Source organism: Phodopus roborovskii, unplaced genomic scaffold, assembly GCF_943737965.1.
Source record: "Phodopus roborovskii unplaced genomic scaffold, PHOROB, whole genome shotgun sequence".
NCBI lineage: Eukaryota > Metazoa > Chordata > Mammalia > Rodentia > Cricetidae > Phodopus > Phodopus roborovskii.
In genome coordinates, this window is record NW_026126571.1 from 30,905,748 (window position 1) to 30,921,457 (window position 15,710).

The 15,710-nt window shown below is 49.7% G+C and overlaps 1 protein-coding gene across 1 annotated transcript; it reads left to right on the forward strand.

Moving 5' to 3' along the window:
- Positions 1–883: 883 nt before the first annotated feature.
- Asb10 (ankyrin repeat and SOCS box containing 10) lies at positions 884–9,338 on the forward strand. Its single transcript, XM_051203243.1, has 5 exons — positions 884–1,261; positions 1,394–1,661; positions 3,946–4,465; positions 8,789–8,902; positions 9,153–9,338. The coding sequence occupies exons 1-5, from the start codon at positions 946–948 to the stop codon at positions 9,336–9,338; spliced, it is 1,404 nt and encodes a 467-aa protein (XP_051059200.1). The 5' UTR covers positions 884–945.
- Positions 9,339–15,710: the final 6,372 nt, after the last annotated feature.

Sequence of the window (15,710 nt, forward strand, 5' to 3'; positions counted from 1 at the left end):
AGAACCAGTGACAAGCAGGAAGGACCTTAGATCCAGTCCTGGCTCTAGGGCAAGTTACCTGTGTGTCCCTGGGCACACCCCCTCCTCTGGAAACTTTTCCTGTCTGTGATGCAATGGCTCTGGCAGAGCATCAACCTTGATGCCATTCAGCCACGGGACTGAAGCTGGGGGCTGCTTCCCCAGCACTCCGCTCTTCAGCGGGAGCATTCCATGGGGGCTCGGAGCCCAGTGCCATTGCCAGCTGGCTTGGCAGCTCTCTTGCCCCTCCCACACTGGGCTCTCCCTGGTTGGGACCCATTGCTTGCACAGTCCAACTTCAGTGTGGCTCGTTTGCTCCTTTGTTTCCTTCCTAGAAGCCAGCTATGCCTGGGGGAAGGAGCTCCCCCGCCCACAGAAGACACCGTCTGGGGTGCCTCCCCTCTGCCCCTACCTGCCAGATCTGGAGAGCTCCATCTTATTCCGCCTGCAGGACCCCTCGGTCATCGCCACTGCTGTGCCGTGACATGGCTCTGCAGAATGCACTGTACACTGGGGACCTGGCAAGGCTGCAGGACCTGTTCCCCCCACACAGCACAGCTGACCTGCTGTTGGAGAGTCAGGCCGCTGAACCTCGCTGGAGCAGCTACCAGAGGGGTGAGGGGCAGGGTGGGGGGAGGCCTGAGATGGGAGCTGGGCTGGCTGCCTCAGGAACACAGGTTCCAGGGACTGAGGGCAAGTTGAAGTCCCTAGCTGCTGTTCCCCCACACTAAACTTTCCCAACAATCTAGACCTTGGCCCAAGATAGAAGTCATGTGGATCCCAGAATAGCTCCTGCTGGACATTGTGGCCAGCTCAGGTTCCAGCCAGGGACACCAGGCCTCTGCCCTATCTTCCTGTGTCCCCTCCTTTCATCCTCTCTACCTATAGCCTCTTCCTTTGCCCCTTTGATCCTCTCCCTTTCTCCGAATGCTCATGAGCTGGTCCCCAGAGGAGTGCAGGGGCCAGGGAGAGCCTCAGGGTGACAGACACACCCTCTGTGCCAGACTGGTGGAGAAGCCTGACAGAGAGTCTGAGGAGCACCTTAAGCCTGGCCTGGGACCCATCATCACCCGCACAGCTTCAGGACCTGCCCTTGCCTTCTGGCAGGCAGTAGTGGCTGGGGATGTGGGCTCTGTCTCTCAAATCCTCGCAGACTCCGGCACTGGCCTGGCTCCAGACTCCATCTTTGATACCAGCGACCCAGAGCGATGGAGAGATTTCCGCTTCAACATCCGTGCTCTGAGTATGGGCGGGGCATGGACGGGTCTGAGCGGGAGAGGGGAAGCTTCAGACGAACTTTGGGTTCTTTCATCCCACCTCTGCCATCTTCATCCCTTTGCCTGGCAGCCCTTTACCTCCGTCCCTCTCTTCCTAGGACTCTGGTCTCTAACATATGAAGAGGAGCTGACCACTCCATTGCATGTGGCAGCTAGCCGTGGTCATACTGAAGTTCTGCGGTTGCTGCTGAGGCGTCGGGCAAGGCCAGACAGTGCCCCTGGAGGCCGCACTGCGCTGCATGAAGCCTGTACTGCAGGTCACTCCGCCTGTGTCCATGCACTGCTGGTGGCGGGAGCTGACCCCAACATGCCTGACCAGGACGGGAAACGCCCTTTGCATCTCTGTCGGGGCCCTGGTATCCTTGAGTGAGTGACCTCTCATCCTGGATCCATTCTCAATGGGGCAGGATGTGCTGGTGGGGTCAATATACATTCACTCCCAAGACATCCATTGGTCCCAATTAAGAAACTGTAGCAACAACACCAGCTTGAGGTGGGTTTTTTTTTTTTTTTTTCTGCTCCCCTGGGAGAGAGAGAATGGAGAGCAGGAACAGGGGCCCAACCTCGTGGCCTTCCCTGAGGGCTCTGACCAGCTTTGAAATGGAGAAGATAGTATTGCTGTAAATTTTTAATGTTTTCTTTGCCCATCCAATATTCCAGGCATTGTGTTAAGCATGGTCCTATCCACAGGGAACCTGTCCAGTAGTCCCAAACAGACTATAAAGGACTGAGTAAATCCCAGTGGGTAGAGTGGCAGGCTGGATTCCCACATCAGCAGGGTAGGCTCACATCTGTGGGCTCAAGAACAGCTTAAGGACTAGGCCTCATGGTGCGTGCTTATAATGCCAGCATCGTGAGAGAGGGGGAGAGGAGGGTTAGGAGTTCAAGGCCATAGTTCACTGCATACTGAGGTGGGAAAGGACTAGGTTCCAGGGCTGGAGGTTCAAGGGTGTGGCTCAGTGATGGAGTGCTTGCTTAAGTTTCCCAGGGTCACATCCCAAGCACAACAAAAGAACGAATTTAAGCTCATGAGAAAGTTATTGGCACGTCCAAGTATGTCTGTGATTCATCTTCTATGGGGAGATATTCATTTATGTTGACCTAAATGATTCTGACCTGTGATTCAGGACCCTGAGAGCATGAGACCCACTCACCACTTTGTAATCACCATGGAATCTGAACAGGAGGGGTCTCAGAAACCCCACGAACTCATGCCCTCCCTTCATGACTGCATGCCTTGCAGAAAGGGACAAGTCATCCATTGGGCCCCTCCTATGAACCTTGTCCCCTTGTTAAACTCACTCACCCCCAGAGGATTTCATGGGGTTAGTGACATTACAGTAAAAGGAATATTCTATACCAGCACCGTCCAATAGAAATCCAAAGTGAACCAGGACATAGTGACATACACCTTAGTACTAGCACTGGCACGTGCAGGCAGGAGAATCTGGAGTGACTTTTAGGACAGAGTAGGTTAAGTAACAAGTTTCGGGTCAAACCTTGTCTCAAAAACAAAAACAAAAACAAAAAGCCGACTGAGAGAGAGAGAGAGAGAGAGAGAGAACAAGTGAACCACAGATGTAATTTAAAAAGTAATCTAGAAGCCTTACTGAAAAATTAAATAGGTAATTGCAGCAAAATACACATAAAAATTTCCATGCCATGGTGTAGACCATGGTGGTTCTACATGGGTACGGGGAGCCAAACAAGGATCTTTTGGAAAAGCAGCCAGTGCTCTTAATTGCTGAGTCCCGTCAGCTGCATCTCTTACTAATGTATAAGCCTGTGCAAGGTTACCAGTCCTTGTGGCTTTGGTGTCCCCTGGGATGTGAGAGTAATAGAGTACCAGGAACTGAGGCTGGGCCATCCAAGGAACACATTCCAACCACATGGTGACTCCTTGTGACTTATATTCTTATGAGGATGTGGGGGATGATCCCTGCAGAAAGAATTCAGGTTTAGTTTTGTTTTTAAAGGTTATTTTATGTGTATGTTTTGCCTACATATACGTGTGTGTACCATGTGTGCCTGGTGCCTAAGGAGGTCAGAAGAAGGCTGTAGAATTTCCTAGAGCTGGAGTTTGGATGGTTGTAAGCCACCATGTGGTTGCTGGGAATTTAATCTGGGTCCTCTGGGAGAGCAGCCAGTGCTCCTGATTGCTAAGTCACCTCTCCAGCCCCTGAGGGTTTGGTTTTAAGGCCACTATGCTGGGGCTGAAGAGATGGCTCAGCAGCTAAGAGCTCTGTTTTTGCAGAGACCAGAGTTCGATTCCCAGCACCCATATCAAGCAGCTCACAACTGCCTGTAACTCCAGCTTCAGCTTCAGGGGACCTAATGCCGATGAACACGTGTACACACACACACACACACACACACACACACACACACACACACACACACTCCATGGCTTCGATGGCTACTGCCTGCAACCCAAGAACTTTGGAGGCAGAGACAAGAGATCATCTGAGTTCAGGAGTTGGAGAGCAAGCACAGAGGGTCCACTTTTGATTCTGCCTCCTGTTTCTGGGAAAGCTTGGATGCAAGGAGGGTGTAGAGCCACGAGATTCCTATAGTCCCCGCTGTGTTTGCTGTGCTCAGACCAGCAAAAATGCAGCATTGTTCCTCACCTACATTGTCTCTCCCTGATTAGGTGTGTGGAGTTGCTCCTGAAGTTTGGGGCACATGTGGACGGTCGGTCTGAAGATGGAGAAGAGACTCCTTTGCACATAGCTGCCCGGCTTGGCCATGTGGAACTAGCAGACTTGCTTCTAAGATGGGGTGCATGTCCTGATGCCCGCAATGCTGAAGGCTGGACACCACTGCTGGCTGCCTGTGATGTCCGCTGTCAATCCCCCGCAGATGCTGAGGCCACCACCAACCGCTGTTTCCAACTGTGTAGCTTGCTGCTCTCAGTTGGGGCAGATGCTGATGCTGCTGACCAGGACAAGCAGCGGCCCCTGCACCTGGCCTGCCGCCGGGGTCATTCAGCTGTCGTGGAGCTGCTCCTGTCCTGTGGTGTCAGTGCTAATGCCATGGACTATGGGGGACATACACCTCTGCACTGTGCTCTGCAAGGTCCAGCTACAGCCCTGGCCCACAGCCCTGAGCTCATGGTGCGAGCTCTACTCAATCATGGTGCTGTCCGAGTCTGGCCAGGGGCACTTCCCAAGGTACAGAGGTATGGGGCTGAAGGTTAGGGAGAAGGTCATTATGGTGTGGGGACCAGGAGAGCTAGACCTGTGTTGTGTTTGCTTCTCAAAGCAACTTGGAGCACTTGAGCAGATAGATTAGTTTCTTCTTTCATTCAACAACAATAAGTGAGACCTAAGAATAAGGGTATACAGCAATAGCAATCGTGTGTGTGTGTGTGTGTGTGTGTGTGTGCATGTATGTGTGTGTGAGTGTGCATGCATGTGAGGAAGATGGACTGAGGACTGTGGGACAGTTACAAAAGATAGGAAGAGACAGGAGAGCCAGGACCAATGAGGGGAGCAGCCAGGGCTTGGGGGCGGGCCTTCTTTAGCCCTGAGCTGACAAGATAAGAGTCTGCTGCTGACATAGCAGCAGATCAGCTGAGCAAAATGTGCCCGGGACCTGGGAGAGTCTCCCTGAGGACAGAACTCGAATCTGCTCTGAGCATTTGCAAAGGAACACAACCCTACTTTTTGAAAGTTTAGGACACCCCTCCCCCACCTCTGCCTGCTAGCTGCCACCACCCTCTGAACATGCTTTTCACTGTCCCCTTCGTTTTGATCAATGTCCCTGGAGTGAGTTCTACTTGAGATCCTGGGTTAGAGTGAACTGGGAAGGGGCTTGGCCCATGCCACGTTGAGCTACATTGCAACATGGAGGCTGCTGGGCCTGGAGTGGAGACAGTTGTTCTCAAAGGGGGTATCTCAAAGCTAAATTGGCCTTCTGGGAGGGTGACAGCTATGGGCAGGTCCCCGCCAGCCCAGCACTCCTCCCGGGAGACATCCCTGCTGTCCCTGCCTCTCTTCTTTGCTCACAAACCTAGCAGCATCTGTCTGGATTCCTAAGCAAGACCAAATAATTAAACAGCCCGAGAGTTCGGCAGATTGGTCTCCCCTTTGGGAAAATACAAGAAAATCAACAATTAACACTAATTAATCTCCTATTAACACCAGATAATTAGGAGACAAGCAATTCCCTGTAATCTGACTGTGGTTCTGACAGCTAATGATTTCCCCGCCAGGCAGGGGCAGGAAGGACCTGGTACAGCAGCAGACATCTCCAGACCCCTGCCTCTACCCCTATACCTGCCCCCACCAGCCTGCTCCAGCCCTTAACTGTCTCAGGGAAAAGGGTGACTGGAAGAGTGAAGGACACCATTTGTCCCTTTCTTACAATCTACAGCCCCTCTAGTCTTTTCTAGATGACTCTGAGACTATCTCTGTGACATGCCAGCTTCAGCATTTCTCCAGAAGACTGAAGCCTTGCGCTTGATGCTGAAGTTCTGGATGGGTCCCTAACTTTGGCACTTATTTGTGTGGCTGTATGGAAGTCACTGCAAGTCTTTGGCTCCCAAGCTCCTAGCACAGCATGGCCTCTGCTGAAGGGGGTGGAGTGTTGTAGCACAGAGAGGGCCAGTGGCTACCAGACCGTGTGCACTGGGTTGCTCAGCCTGCCAGCGGCCTACAAGCCTGGTGAGCATGGAAAGCATAGGCTCTGATGCAGGGTACACTGAGTGCCGGTTGCTTCTTCTTCTGTGGCTGTTTCCTCATCTTTAAAAAAAAGTGTGTGTGGTCCTTACATCCTAGGGTTAGTGTAGGAAATATGGTTCACAGGTGTTACCTTAGAAAAGGGTGTGACCTACGCATTGGTGCTCTGGGTGAGTTAGCTGGTGCTCTAGGGTGAGGAGGGTACACGAGAAAGCTCTAAGCAGTCAGGAATCACACCAGGATACAGGGTGAGGTGGCGAGGGAGAGAGCAAGAGCAGCTGGCCCAGCCTCAGTGAGGGCTGGAGGGCCTCCTGAGCCTCCTGGGCTTCCTGGGCTTCTTGGGGGTGGGACTTGGCCCGGGTACTCCTTGGAGGGAGGGAGGAAGGGCACAGAGCAGTGGCGATGTAATGAAGTCCTGGGCAGGCTAGGCTGAGGTGGCTGCCATAAGCGCTGCCCAGAGATGGGACAAGAAATGGAGGCCCTGGGCCCATGAAATGCTGGCTCCTGGGTCTCCTGTGCCTGAACAGGTCTCTGCCGCCACGCCACCTGTCACTGGTGTTCTCCTGAGAAGCAGGGGTTTCCAGGTTCCTAGTGTATGCAGTGTACGATTGTGTAGGTGCAGGTTATGTGTGGAAATACCCCCCAGGGAGATAGCACATGGCAGTTTCACTACCTCCAACTGCTGGGGTTAAAAGCATGTCTGATTTTTTTTAACTTAAGACATTTTCATATGTATGAGTATTTTGCCTATATGCTTGTCTGTGCACCACGTATATGCCTGCTGTCTACAGAAGCCCAGAAGAGGGCGTTAGATTCTTTGGAGCTATAGTTACAATGGTTGTGAGATGCCATGTAGATGCATCTTCTTCAAGAGTAGCAAGTGCTATTAACCACAGAGGCATCTCTCCAGGGAAGACTTTTGTTCTATGAGAAGGGTCTCATGTAGCCCAGACAGGCTTCAAACTCTCTGTGTAGCCAAAAATGACCTTGAACTTCTGACCCTTCTGCCTTTACCTCCCCAGTGCCAGGATGACTGGCCTGCACCCCACCCCAAGTTTAAATGGTACTTAAAATTGAAGCAAATACTTGGTGTGAAAGCAAGCCCTGTACCACTGGAGCTATGTCCCCAGCAGAAAGTCCAGGACAGAGCCCGGGAGAGGCAGTGTAGTAATTGGTAGCCAAGAGCCTGTGTGCCAGCCATGTCCTGCTGGCACTGCAGTCTGGCTAAGCTTCATGACTTTATGTTTTGTTTTGCTTTTTTGAGTAGGGTTTCTCTGTGTAGCTTTGGAGTCTGTCTTGGATCTTGCTCTGCAGACCAGGCTGGCCTCAGACTCACAGAGATCCTCCTGCCTCTACCTCCCGAATGCTGGGATTAAAGGCATGGCCCATTACCACCTGGATGGCTTGGTAACTTCTCCAAGCCTCAATTCCCTTCACTTTAAGTTGGGGACAATGACGGTCCATATCCGGTAGAAATGAGGATTGAGGGTCCATGACTGCAAAGTGATAGAAAAAGAATCTGGCACAAGCCATGTGAACATTAGAAACACAACTGCTGGTTTTCTGGCACTGCTCCAACAAAGCACTACAACAGGGCTGGGCCGCCGTGCGCGACTGTCCTCCTGCCCAGTGTTGAAGACTGCAGCTGGAAATAGAGGTGCTGGCGAGATCGGTTCCTTCTGGAAGCTCCAAGGGAGGTGAACTGTACACTTCTTCCTAGCTTTGGTGATTCCCTGGTATCCCTTGGCTTGTCTGCATATTGCTCTGAGGTTCTCATGGGGCCACCTTTCTTCTGACAGGCCCCGAACTTGTGATAGAACCAAGGGTGACCTTGAACTTTGGATCTTCCTCTTCTCATCTCTTGATTCCTGGGATGGCAGTCATTTCATTATACACACAGTTTATGTGGTACTAGAAATCAGACCAGGGCTTCATGAATATTAGGCAAATTACAAAGCTACATCCAAGCCCTGTCATTCATGTCAGAATAACTGCCATATTAATAGAGACCACCCTAATAACCATTGAGTTGATTGAATCTGCAAAGTCCTGTTTTGAAACTGAGTGCAGTGATGCAAATTTGTGATGCCAGCATTCAAGAACTAAAGGTCCTCTACACTGGGTGGCTTACAACAGCCTGTAACTCCAGTTCCATGGCATCTGGCCCCATTCTCTGGCCTCTGCTGGCACCCTCAAACTAGCATACACACACGGACACATAAGACACATAATAAATAATGAAAGAAAGAAAGAAAGAAAGAGATAACAAAATTTTGCCAAGCATAATGGCACACTTCTTTAAGCCCAGCACTTGGGAGGCAAAGGCAGGTAGATCTCTGTGAGTTTGAGGTCTGCCTGTAACTTAGCATGGCTATATAATGAGGCCCTATATCAATAAATAAATAAAAAGGGGCTGAAAAGATGGCTTGGCAGTTAAAAACACTTGCTGATCTTCTGAAGGACCTGGGTTTGAGTCCCAGCATCCACATGACAGCTCACAACTATCTCTAATTCCAGTTTCAGGGGGAGCTAATGTCCTCTTCTGGCCTCCACAGGCAGTGCATGTATGTGGTACACAGAAATGCATACAGCCAAAACATTCATATACATAAATATAAATAAAATCTTTAAAATTAAATAAGCAAATAAAAATAAAAAGAATCAAGTAAATAAGACCTCATTTTCAAACTAGATCACATACAGATCAGCTGTTAGAACTTCATTATATCTGGGGGAGAAAGTTGACCCTACAGCTGTCATGGAATCACCTATGTGGTCTGATAGGATTCCCTAATGAATCTCTTTCTCTTGCAGGTGCTAGAACGCTGGTGCATGTCCCCAAGGACCATCGAGGTGCTGATGAACACCTACTGTGTGGTGCAGCTTCCTGAGGAGGCCAAGGGCTTGGTACCACCTGAAATTATGCAGGTCAGTGTCCAGGGCCCTGAACACATCACTCAGCATGGCCCTGAGAGACACCATTCCCTAAGGGTCAGCCTTGTCAGTCTTCCACAGAAATTATCCAGCAGCCTACTCGTGTTCTAGAAAAAATATACCTTTTGGAGAGATCTCTGAGGGTTTTTATGAGGTTCTTGGAGTCACCATCCTGTCCCTGTCAGAAGAAATGGGAGCTGGTTGTCCAAGGCTGTCCTCACTGAGCCCCTTTTCCTGTCTCCAGAAGCACCGTGGGTTCTACTCTTCCCTCTTTGCCTTGGTGAGGCAGCCCAGGTCATTGCAGCACCTTAGCCGCTGTGCACTCCGATGTCACCTGGAGGGCAGCCTGCCCCATGCACTGCTTCAACTTCCCCTGCCATCCTGCCTGCTCCGCTACCTGCAGCTGGAGTTTGAGGATATGCTTTACTAGGTGAGCCCTGGCTTCTGGGGACAGCCATCATGCTTGGGGGCAGCAAAAGACTTGGTTCTGGACTGAAGGAGCTGCTTCCAGGGCCACTGGGTTCTTTGATTCCTTGCCTCTCCTTCCAGGTGTCAATGCCCTAGGAACAAAGCAGACTCCCCTAAGGGCACCTTTGCAATGACTCAAGTCAGGTCATCTTGTCAGCACAAAGGCCATCTTCAAATCAGGAACGGATGCCTTGATCCTCACTGGAGAGAAGAAAACAGATGAGCATCCAGCTGATACTGATTCAAACCTGTGTGTTCATTGGAAATCTCCAGGCTGAAGCCCAGAATAATGGTGCAGATGTTAACTTAGCCCTTGGAAAGTAGAGGCAGGAGTGGGGAAAGTGGCCAGATTGTGTTACTTGAGTGACACTGTCTTAAAAAAAAAAATCTGCAAGTTGTGTGGTCTGATACTATCCCCAACAAGCCTCCACCTTACTTGAGGTGACGCCTCACATAGACTCAGGATGGGCTGCATCATTTGCAAGCCGCCTCGCCTGTCCCTTCTGCATTCACCAGGAGGTCCCAGGCCCACCGGCCCTTCTCCTCAGGTGAGACACAAATAGCCTCCAGAGTGAGAGCTTGTCAGAATAGGTGGTCCGAAGGTTGGGGCAAGACAGAGGCGGGAGCAAAAGAAGCTGGTGGACAAGGGCTGGAAGAGCTGGGACAGCCCTGGAAAAGGGGCTCAACATATGCCAGAGAGAAAGTAACCATGGCTTGGTTACTCCCAAGCACCATGGGCCCAGGTTTAGGAAAACAACCGTTTTTACCCCTCCAGGTCAGTGAGCACCGCCCAGTGCACATCTGGTTCTTGCTCCTTTTACTGTGTTCCTTTATTTTTTGTATTCTATGTAAGGGTGTTTAATCTGAGTATGTGTGTGTGCATAGTGTACATACCTGGTGTCCTTGGAGATCAGAATGGGAAGTCAGATCCTCTAGAACTTGAGTTACAGATGGTTGTGAACTGCCATGTGGGTGCTGGGAACTGAAACCAGGTCCTTAGGAAGAGCAGTCAGTGCTCTTAACTGCTGAGCCATCTCTTCAGCACCTTTAATCTATGTTTTGTTTTGTTTTTTCGAGACATGCTTTCTCTGTATTGCTTTGGAGCCTGTCCTGGAATGTGCTCTGTAGATCAGCCTGGCCTCGAATTCACAGAGATCCACCTGCCTCTGCCTCCCAAGTGCTGGAATTAAAGGCATGCACCACCAATGCCTGGCTTAATCTGATTCTTTAAACACAGCTTTGTGGTAGCAAGAGTGTTGAGTTGTCACCAGAGCTGGGTTCTACTCTTGAGTGTCATTAGCTTGTTGTGAAACAAAAAATGTTCTCCCCTAGACTCAAGCTTCTACTTCTGTAAAACGATAGAGCAGTGAGCGCTGCCACTGCCCACACTGAAGTGCCAGGACCCTACAAACTGGACAGTCAGCAGCCAGCAGTGGGCGGGGCAACCCAGCTGCAGAGCACCTGATGTCAAGGGTCACTGGCTTGAGAGCGCTTTTCCAGTCCGCTACAGGAAATCAGACTATATGATGAGGGACCTGGAGGAGGGACCAGAAGGCTGTAGAGACAAGCGGAGTGAAGGTGGGGGACTGGCCTCTGAGCCTGGCCTCACCTTGAACTGGTCTGCCAGCCCAGATTTCAGGTGTGAGCACGTGGCTAGAGGACTGATGAAGACGACGAGTGGCATCTGGTATGATCAAAAGGGGCCAGGATTTGTTTGCACCTTCAGCCATGGAAATGCCTGGCTGTCTGTTCCCTGCAGGCTTGTACTTTACAAGGATAAAGGTTGGGACCAGAAGATGATTTCCAGGTGTTGACAGGGAACCCACTGCAGAAGGTCCTTTGCCATTCTGCAGGAACCTCTCTGGGAGACCCTGTGTAATTCCTGAGATGAGGGGTCTTAGGGAATGTCCCAAGTTCATTAGCTTGCCCATAACTGCTGTGCCTCCTGTGTTCTGGCTGGCAGGCGCAAGGCTGCAGGGGACACCAGGGCTAGCCTTCTGTCCCCATTACTCTGCTGAAAACACTCGGCAAGCAAGAGAAAGCTGCACATAGTACTAAGTATAGAGACGATGCAAACAGTGATGTGACAGCAATAGGGAGTTATTTTGGATTCAGTGACAGTGAAACCTACTCTTTGAGGAGGTTGGCATCTAACCTGAGATCAGAATGAAAGGGAGGAGCCAGCATGTAAGTAGAATGTGGGGGGAAAGCAGAAGAGTAACTAGGCCAGTGTCCCTCAGGCTGCCTGGCTGTGAGCAGAATCCAGAAAGCCAATTAGAGGGTAGAGCAGCCACCCTGGGATGAGAGGTAGATAGCAGAGGAGGAGGAGTGGATAGTGCTTGCTGACAGACTTCTCGTGGGACTCACCCAGCATGCCTCACCGTTTGGTTTTGTTGTTTGTTTGTTTTTGTTTTTGTTTTGTTTTTTGCTTGAACAACTAGGTGGGTGGTGATACTAATTACTAAGGCAGGGGAGGTAGAAAGGTCTGTGTTGCCAGATTAACCTGTTAGACATGTCGAAGATGTGTTCAAAGGCCAGATGGACCAATGAATTTGAAGTATATGAATCTGAAACCTTAATTCAAGAGGACCTTGTTGCCCAGGGGACAACTGCCTATGCATCCTCTTTACGGATTCTATTTAGTCCCTTCCACACACTGCTGGGTGGGTAAATATAAGGCTCTGAGACATGACCCTGCCCTCAGAGGATTAGCAATACGATCATACCACCCTCACAGGGCACATGTGAACTAAAATACAAAGATCAAGGTGTGGAGGATGGGAGTGATTGAGAAGGCTTGGCAAAGGGGTTGGAGCATCAGAGTTTCTTCTGCTGTGCCTGGGAAATACAGGGTGTGGGACTCATTTTCAAGGAGCTAAGAAGGGAAGACAAGAAAGGTGGTGCTGAGTGGTTGGTTTGAAGAGGCTGTGCCTAGCTTCATGCCTTGTCCTTAATGAAGCAGCAGCGTTAGGAAGGCCCTTTCTGGGGTTAGACATCCAGACACTTGCGAGCCAGGGAGCTTCCTCCCCAGCCTCCTGGATGATGGTCCCGCGGGCCCAGAACTTCTCCCTGGTAATTGCTTTCCATAATGTGTTTGCTCCAAACCAATTTCACGCCTCCGTGAGGACTCCGCCCTGCACTGGAGGCGCGGACCTCCCTACCACCAACCTATCCGCCTGTGAGCGGGTGGGCTCACACATACCACATATTCAACATAATAGATACACAGAATTCTAGAGCCTTGACACAATGAAGATGCACAAACCTTCATGCATGCACACTAGACTTCAAGATACTCGTGTACAATTCTCACCCGAACCCCGCACTTACTGTGAAGATGCACAGTAAGCTTGAACCTCTTGCCTGGCTCCAGTCCCTTTGCCCTCGGCGCCTCTCTTAACTAACGCCAGGGGGCACTGTGGCACTCCGTGCCTTCCTCGGGATGACTGTAGTTGCGGTCTAGTGCCACCAGAGGGTACTCGCGGACAGAAGCCGAAGTGGCCCACATTGGGAGGCTCTCGCTCCCGCCTGAGTGAGTCGGAGATATGGACCTGTTGGCTTTGGCTTTAGAACACTTTGTTCATTGTGTGTGTGTGTGTGTCTTGGATGCAATTACCAGAACATAAATGAGAGGCCAGAAGATAAAACCTGACATAGACCAAGCAGAGAGGGTATATCAAATTATGTATCCACTTGTAGAGGAGCATGTCTGTGGAGAAGGAAGGGGGGTAGGGGGAGGGATATCTCCATGAGTTTGAGTCCAGTCTGGTCTACATGGCAAGAACTAGGTCAACCAGGCCACATAACATAAGCTCTGGTTGTTTGGTTTTTATTTTTTATTTTTTTTTATTTTTTATTTATTTATTTATTTATTTATTTATTTATTTATTTATTTTTTGAGCTAGGGTTTCACTGTGAAGCCGGGGTTGTCCTGGAACTTACTTTGTAGACCAGGCTGGCCTCAAACCTATAGAGATCCACCTGCCTCTGCCTCCGGGATTAAAGGTGTGTGCCAATCCCCTGCCTCCCCGAATGCTCTGTTTATAAAAACCAAATGAGAAAATAATCATATTTGAGACCATATTTCCAACAAAGAAGTGAAAAGAGAAAAAGCAACAAATTCCTGTTCAGGAACATTTCCCAAAGCTATGTGCAGTGAGAGCCGGCCAATTCACAGTACATGCACAGCTCCATTAGATTTATTTTTATGTGTATGAGTGTTTTGCCTACATATACATATGTGCACCACGTGCATGCCTAGGGAGGTCAGAAGAGGCTGTCAGATTCTCTGGTACTGAAGTTACCAAAGGTTGAGAGCTGCCACGTGGGTGCTGGGAACAGAACCAACATCCTCTGAGAGAGCAGCTAGTGCTCTTTAAGGGCTGACATATCTCTCTAGCTCCATGGTTCCATTTTAGGAAAGAACAGGGGTTCAGTAGCAAGGTGCCCATTTCCTGCTGGTTCAAATTGGATGGGTTTGATGACAGGAGCATCTGTCCTTGGTCCTGAAGTGCTGCCAACTGGGTGGAAGGTGAGTCCCTTCTCTCTCCGGCAGGTATGTTCTTCCTTTGTTCCCTGCAGGAGGAACTCATTCTGGAAGACACTGTCTCCTACTCATGGAACCCTTGGTTTTTAAGCAATCAGAGTAGATGATATGCTCCCTCTTTCAAACAGAGAAGTTAAGCTGAAGGTGCCAAGGCCATGCGGCTCAGGGAGGGCTGGAACTTGCTTCCAAGTTTTGTTTTTTGTTTTGTTTTTTTGTGTCTCAGTTCCACCCAGAATGCAAGGGCAAGGATAAGAATGTGGGCTTCAGCAGTCACCCCTAAGCATGAGATACTAGCTACTAAGCATCAAAGAGCAGAGCAGTCACTCTTCATGACCCCAGTGGGGCAAGGGGCTGGGTTACACAGCTCAGTATCTGGCACACACACCAGGTCGATACAAAGCCCCCAGGTGTCAGTTAGCACGTCACTTCTGAGTAGGTTGCCCATTGAGATTCATTGGTACCAAAATATAAACTTCAGCCTCTTTGCCAGCTTGTGTCTACTGCTCTGAGGACAAGTTCTAGACAATAAGCTCTTGGTTTGAGATAGGTGACATATATTTTTGAGACCAAAAGATCTTTACCCTGGAGCCCCGAAGAGTGCACAATCAATTTTGTGCCATAGAGAATGGCAGATTTGTTGAAGTGTGCATTTACTGTCAGGGCTTTGGGACTGAGATATTTCAACACATGTCCTTTTGAGCTTTTGAAATTTTGTTCTATGTGATGTTATTACCTATGCAAAAAATGAATGCAATTACTTTTAAAAATGGCTCTTCTCCGTGTGTTATTTGATTGGTGCGGAAACTGCTCATACAGCTTTAATTGCAGTAATTGTAGCTCAAAGTTCCCTCCATAATTCATCAAGTCAATAAGCCTCTATTATGTATCCAACACTGTAAAGCCATCAAACCAAGTACTTGACCTCTCCCTTCTTAAGTACAACATGCTTTTGAAATCTGGTCTTCATTATCAGCCCTGTGGAGGGCTTGGTTAACTTAACAAAGAGTTGTTTGGAAGACTGTCTTTTGGTGTAGTCTACTTCTTTAGTGTGAGTGGGGGTTCCCAGACCTAAGCTAAAGCCCCTCTTCTTTCCCTGAGGTGGCATCTTCTCCCCGGTCTCGTCTCTTGTTTTCATTGGGTGAGTGTAGAATGCAAAGTATATCAGGACTGCATAGAAATGACAGCTTCTTCCATTCATTTCTCTGATGAATTTTGAAGACCTGACCTCCCACCCCCCTCTCCTCCCACTCATAGGGCCTCCCTGTAGCCTTGGCTAATCTGGCCTCTGGCTCAGACTGGTCTAGAACTCAATGTGTAGCTGAAGATGACCTTGAACTTCTGATCCTCCTGCTGCTCCACTTCCCAGGCTGAGAATACCACAACCAACTTCAATACCTGTCTCATTTAATCCTGCCCTCTTCCTGGGTGCTACCTAAGGCACTTAGAGTATTTCAGCCTAACAATAGCTCTGCTCACTAGCTAATATAATATGCCCGACAAAAGTCACTGAGACCCAGCAGTCTATCTGCCCTCCCCTGTCCTCTGTAGCAGCTCTGTAGCTGTGTGATAGGTTTTCCTCTTTACCTGAGTAGGATCACTCGCACTCCCAAACTGCATCTTATTGAACTTATCTGTCTTTGTTATTGCTCCTTCTAACTATCAGGCTCTTCCCGGCCCACCTGAATAGTTTCCTAGTCCAAAGGCTGTGCTTTTTGTTGGCCAGGCTTACTGTGCATCCTCAAGTTTGGGCCACTCTTTTTGTTGATCTTATTCTCATTCACTGACCTG

Excerpts from the sequence above, each read along its gene's own strand:
- Asb10 (XM_051203243.1), top strand. The coding sequence starts at position 946 with ATGCTCATGAGCTGGTCCCCAGAGGAGTGCAGGGGCCAGGGAGAGCCT. Across the intron at positions 1,262-1,393 it reads CTTCAACATCCGTGCTCTGA|GACTCTGGTCTCTAACATAT; the intron begins GTATGGGCGGGG and ends CTCTCTTCCTAG. Across the intron at positions 4,466-8,788 it reads GGCCAGGGGCACTTCCCAAG|GTGCTAGAACGCTGGTGCAT; the intron begins GTACAGAGGTAT and ends TTTCTCTTGCAG.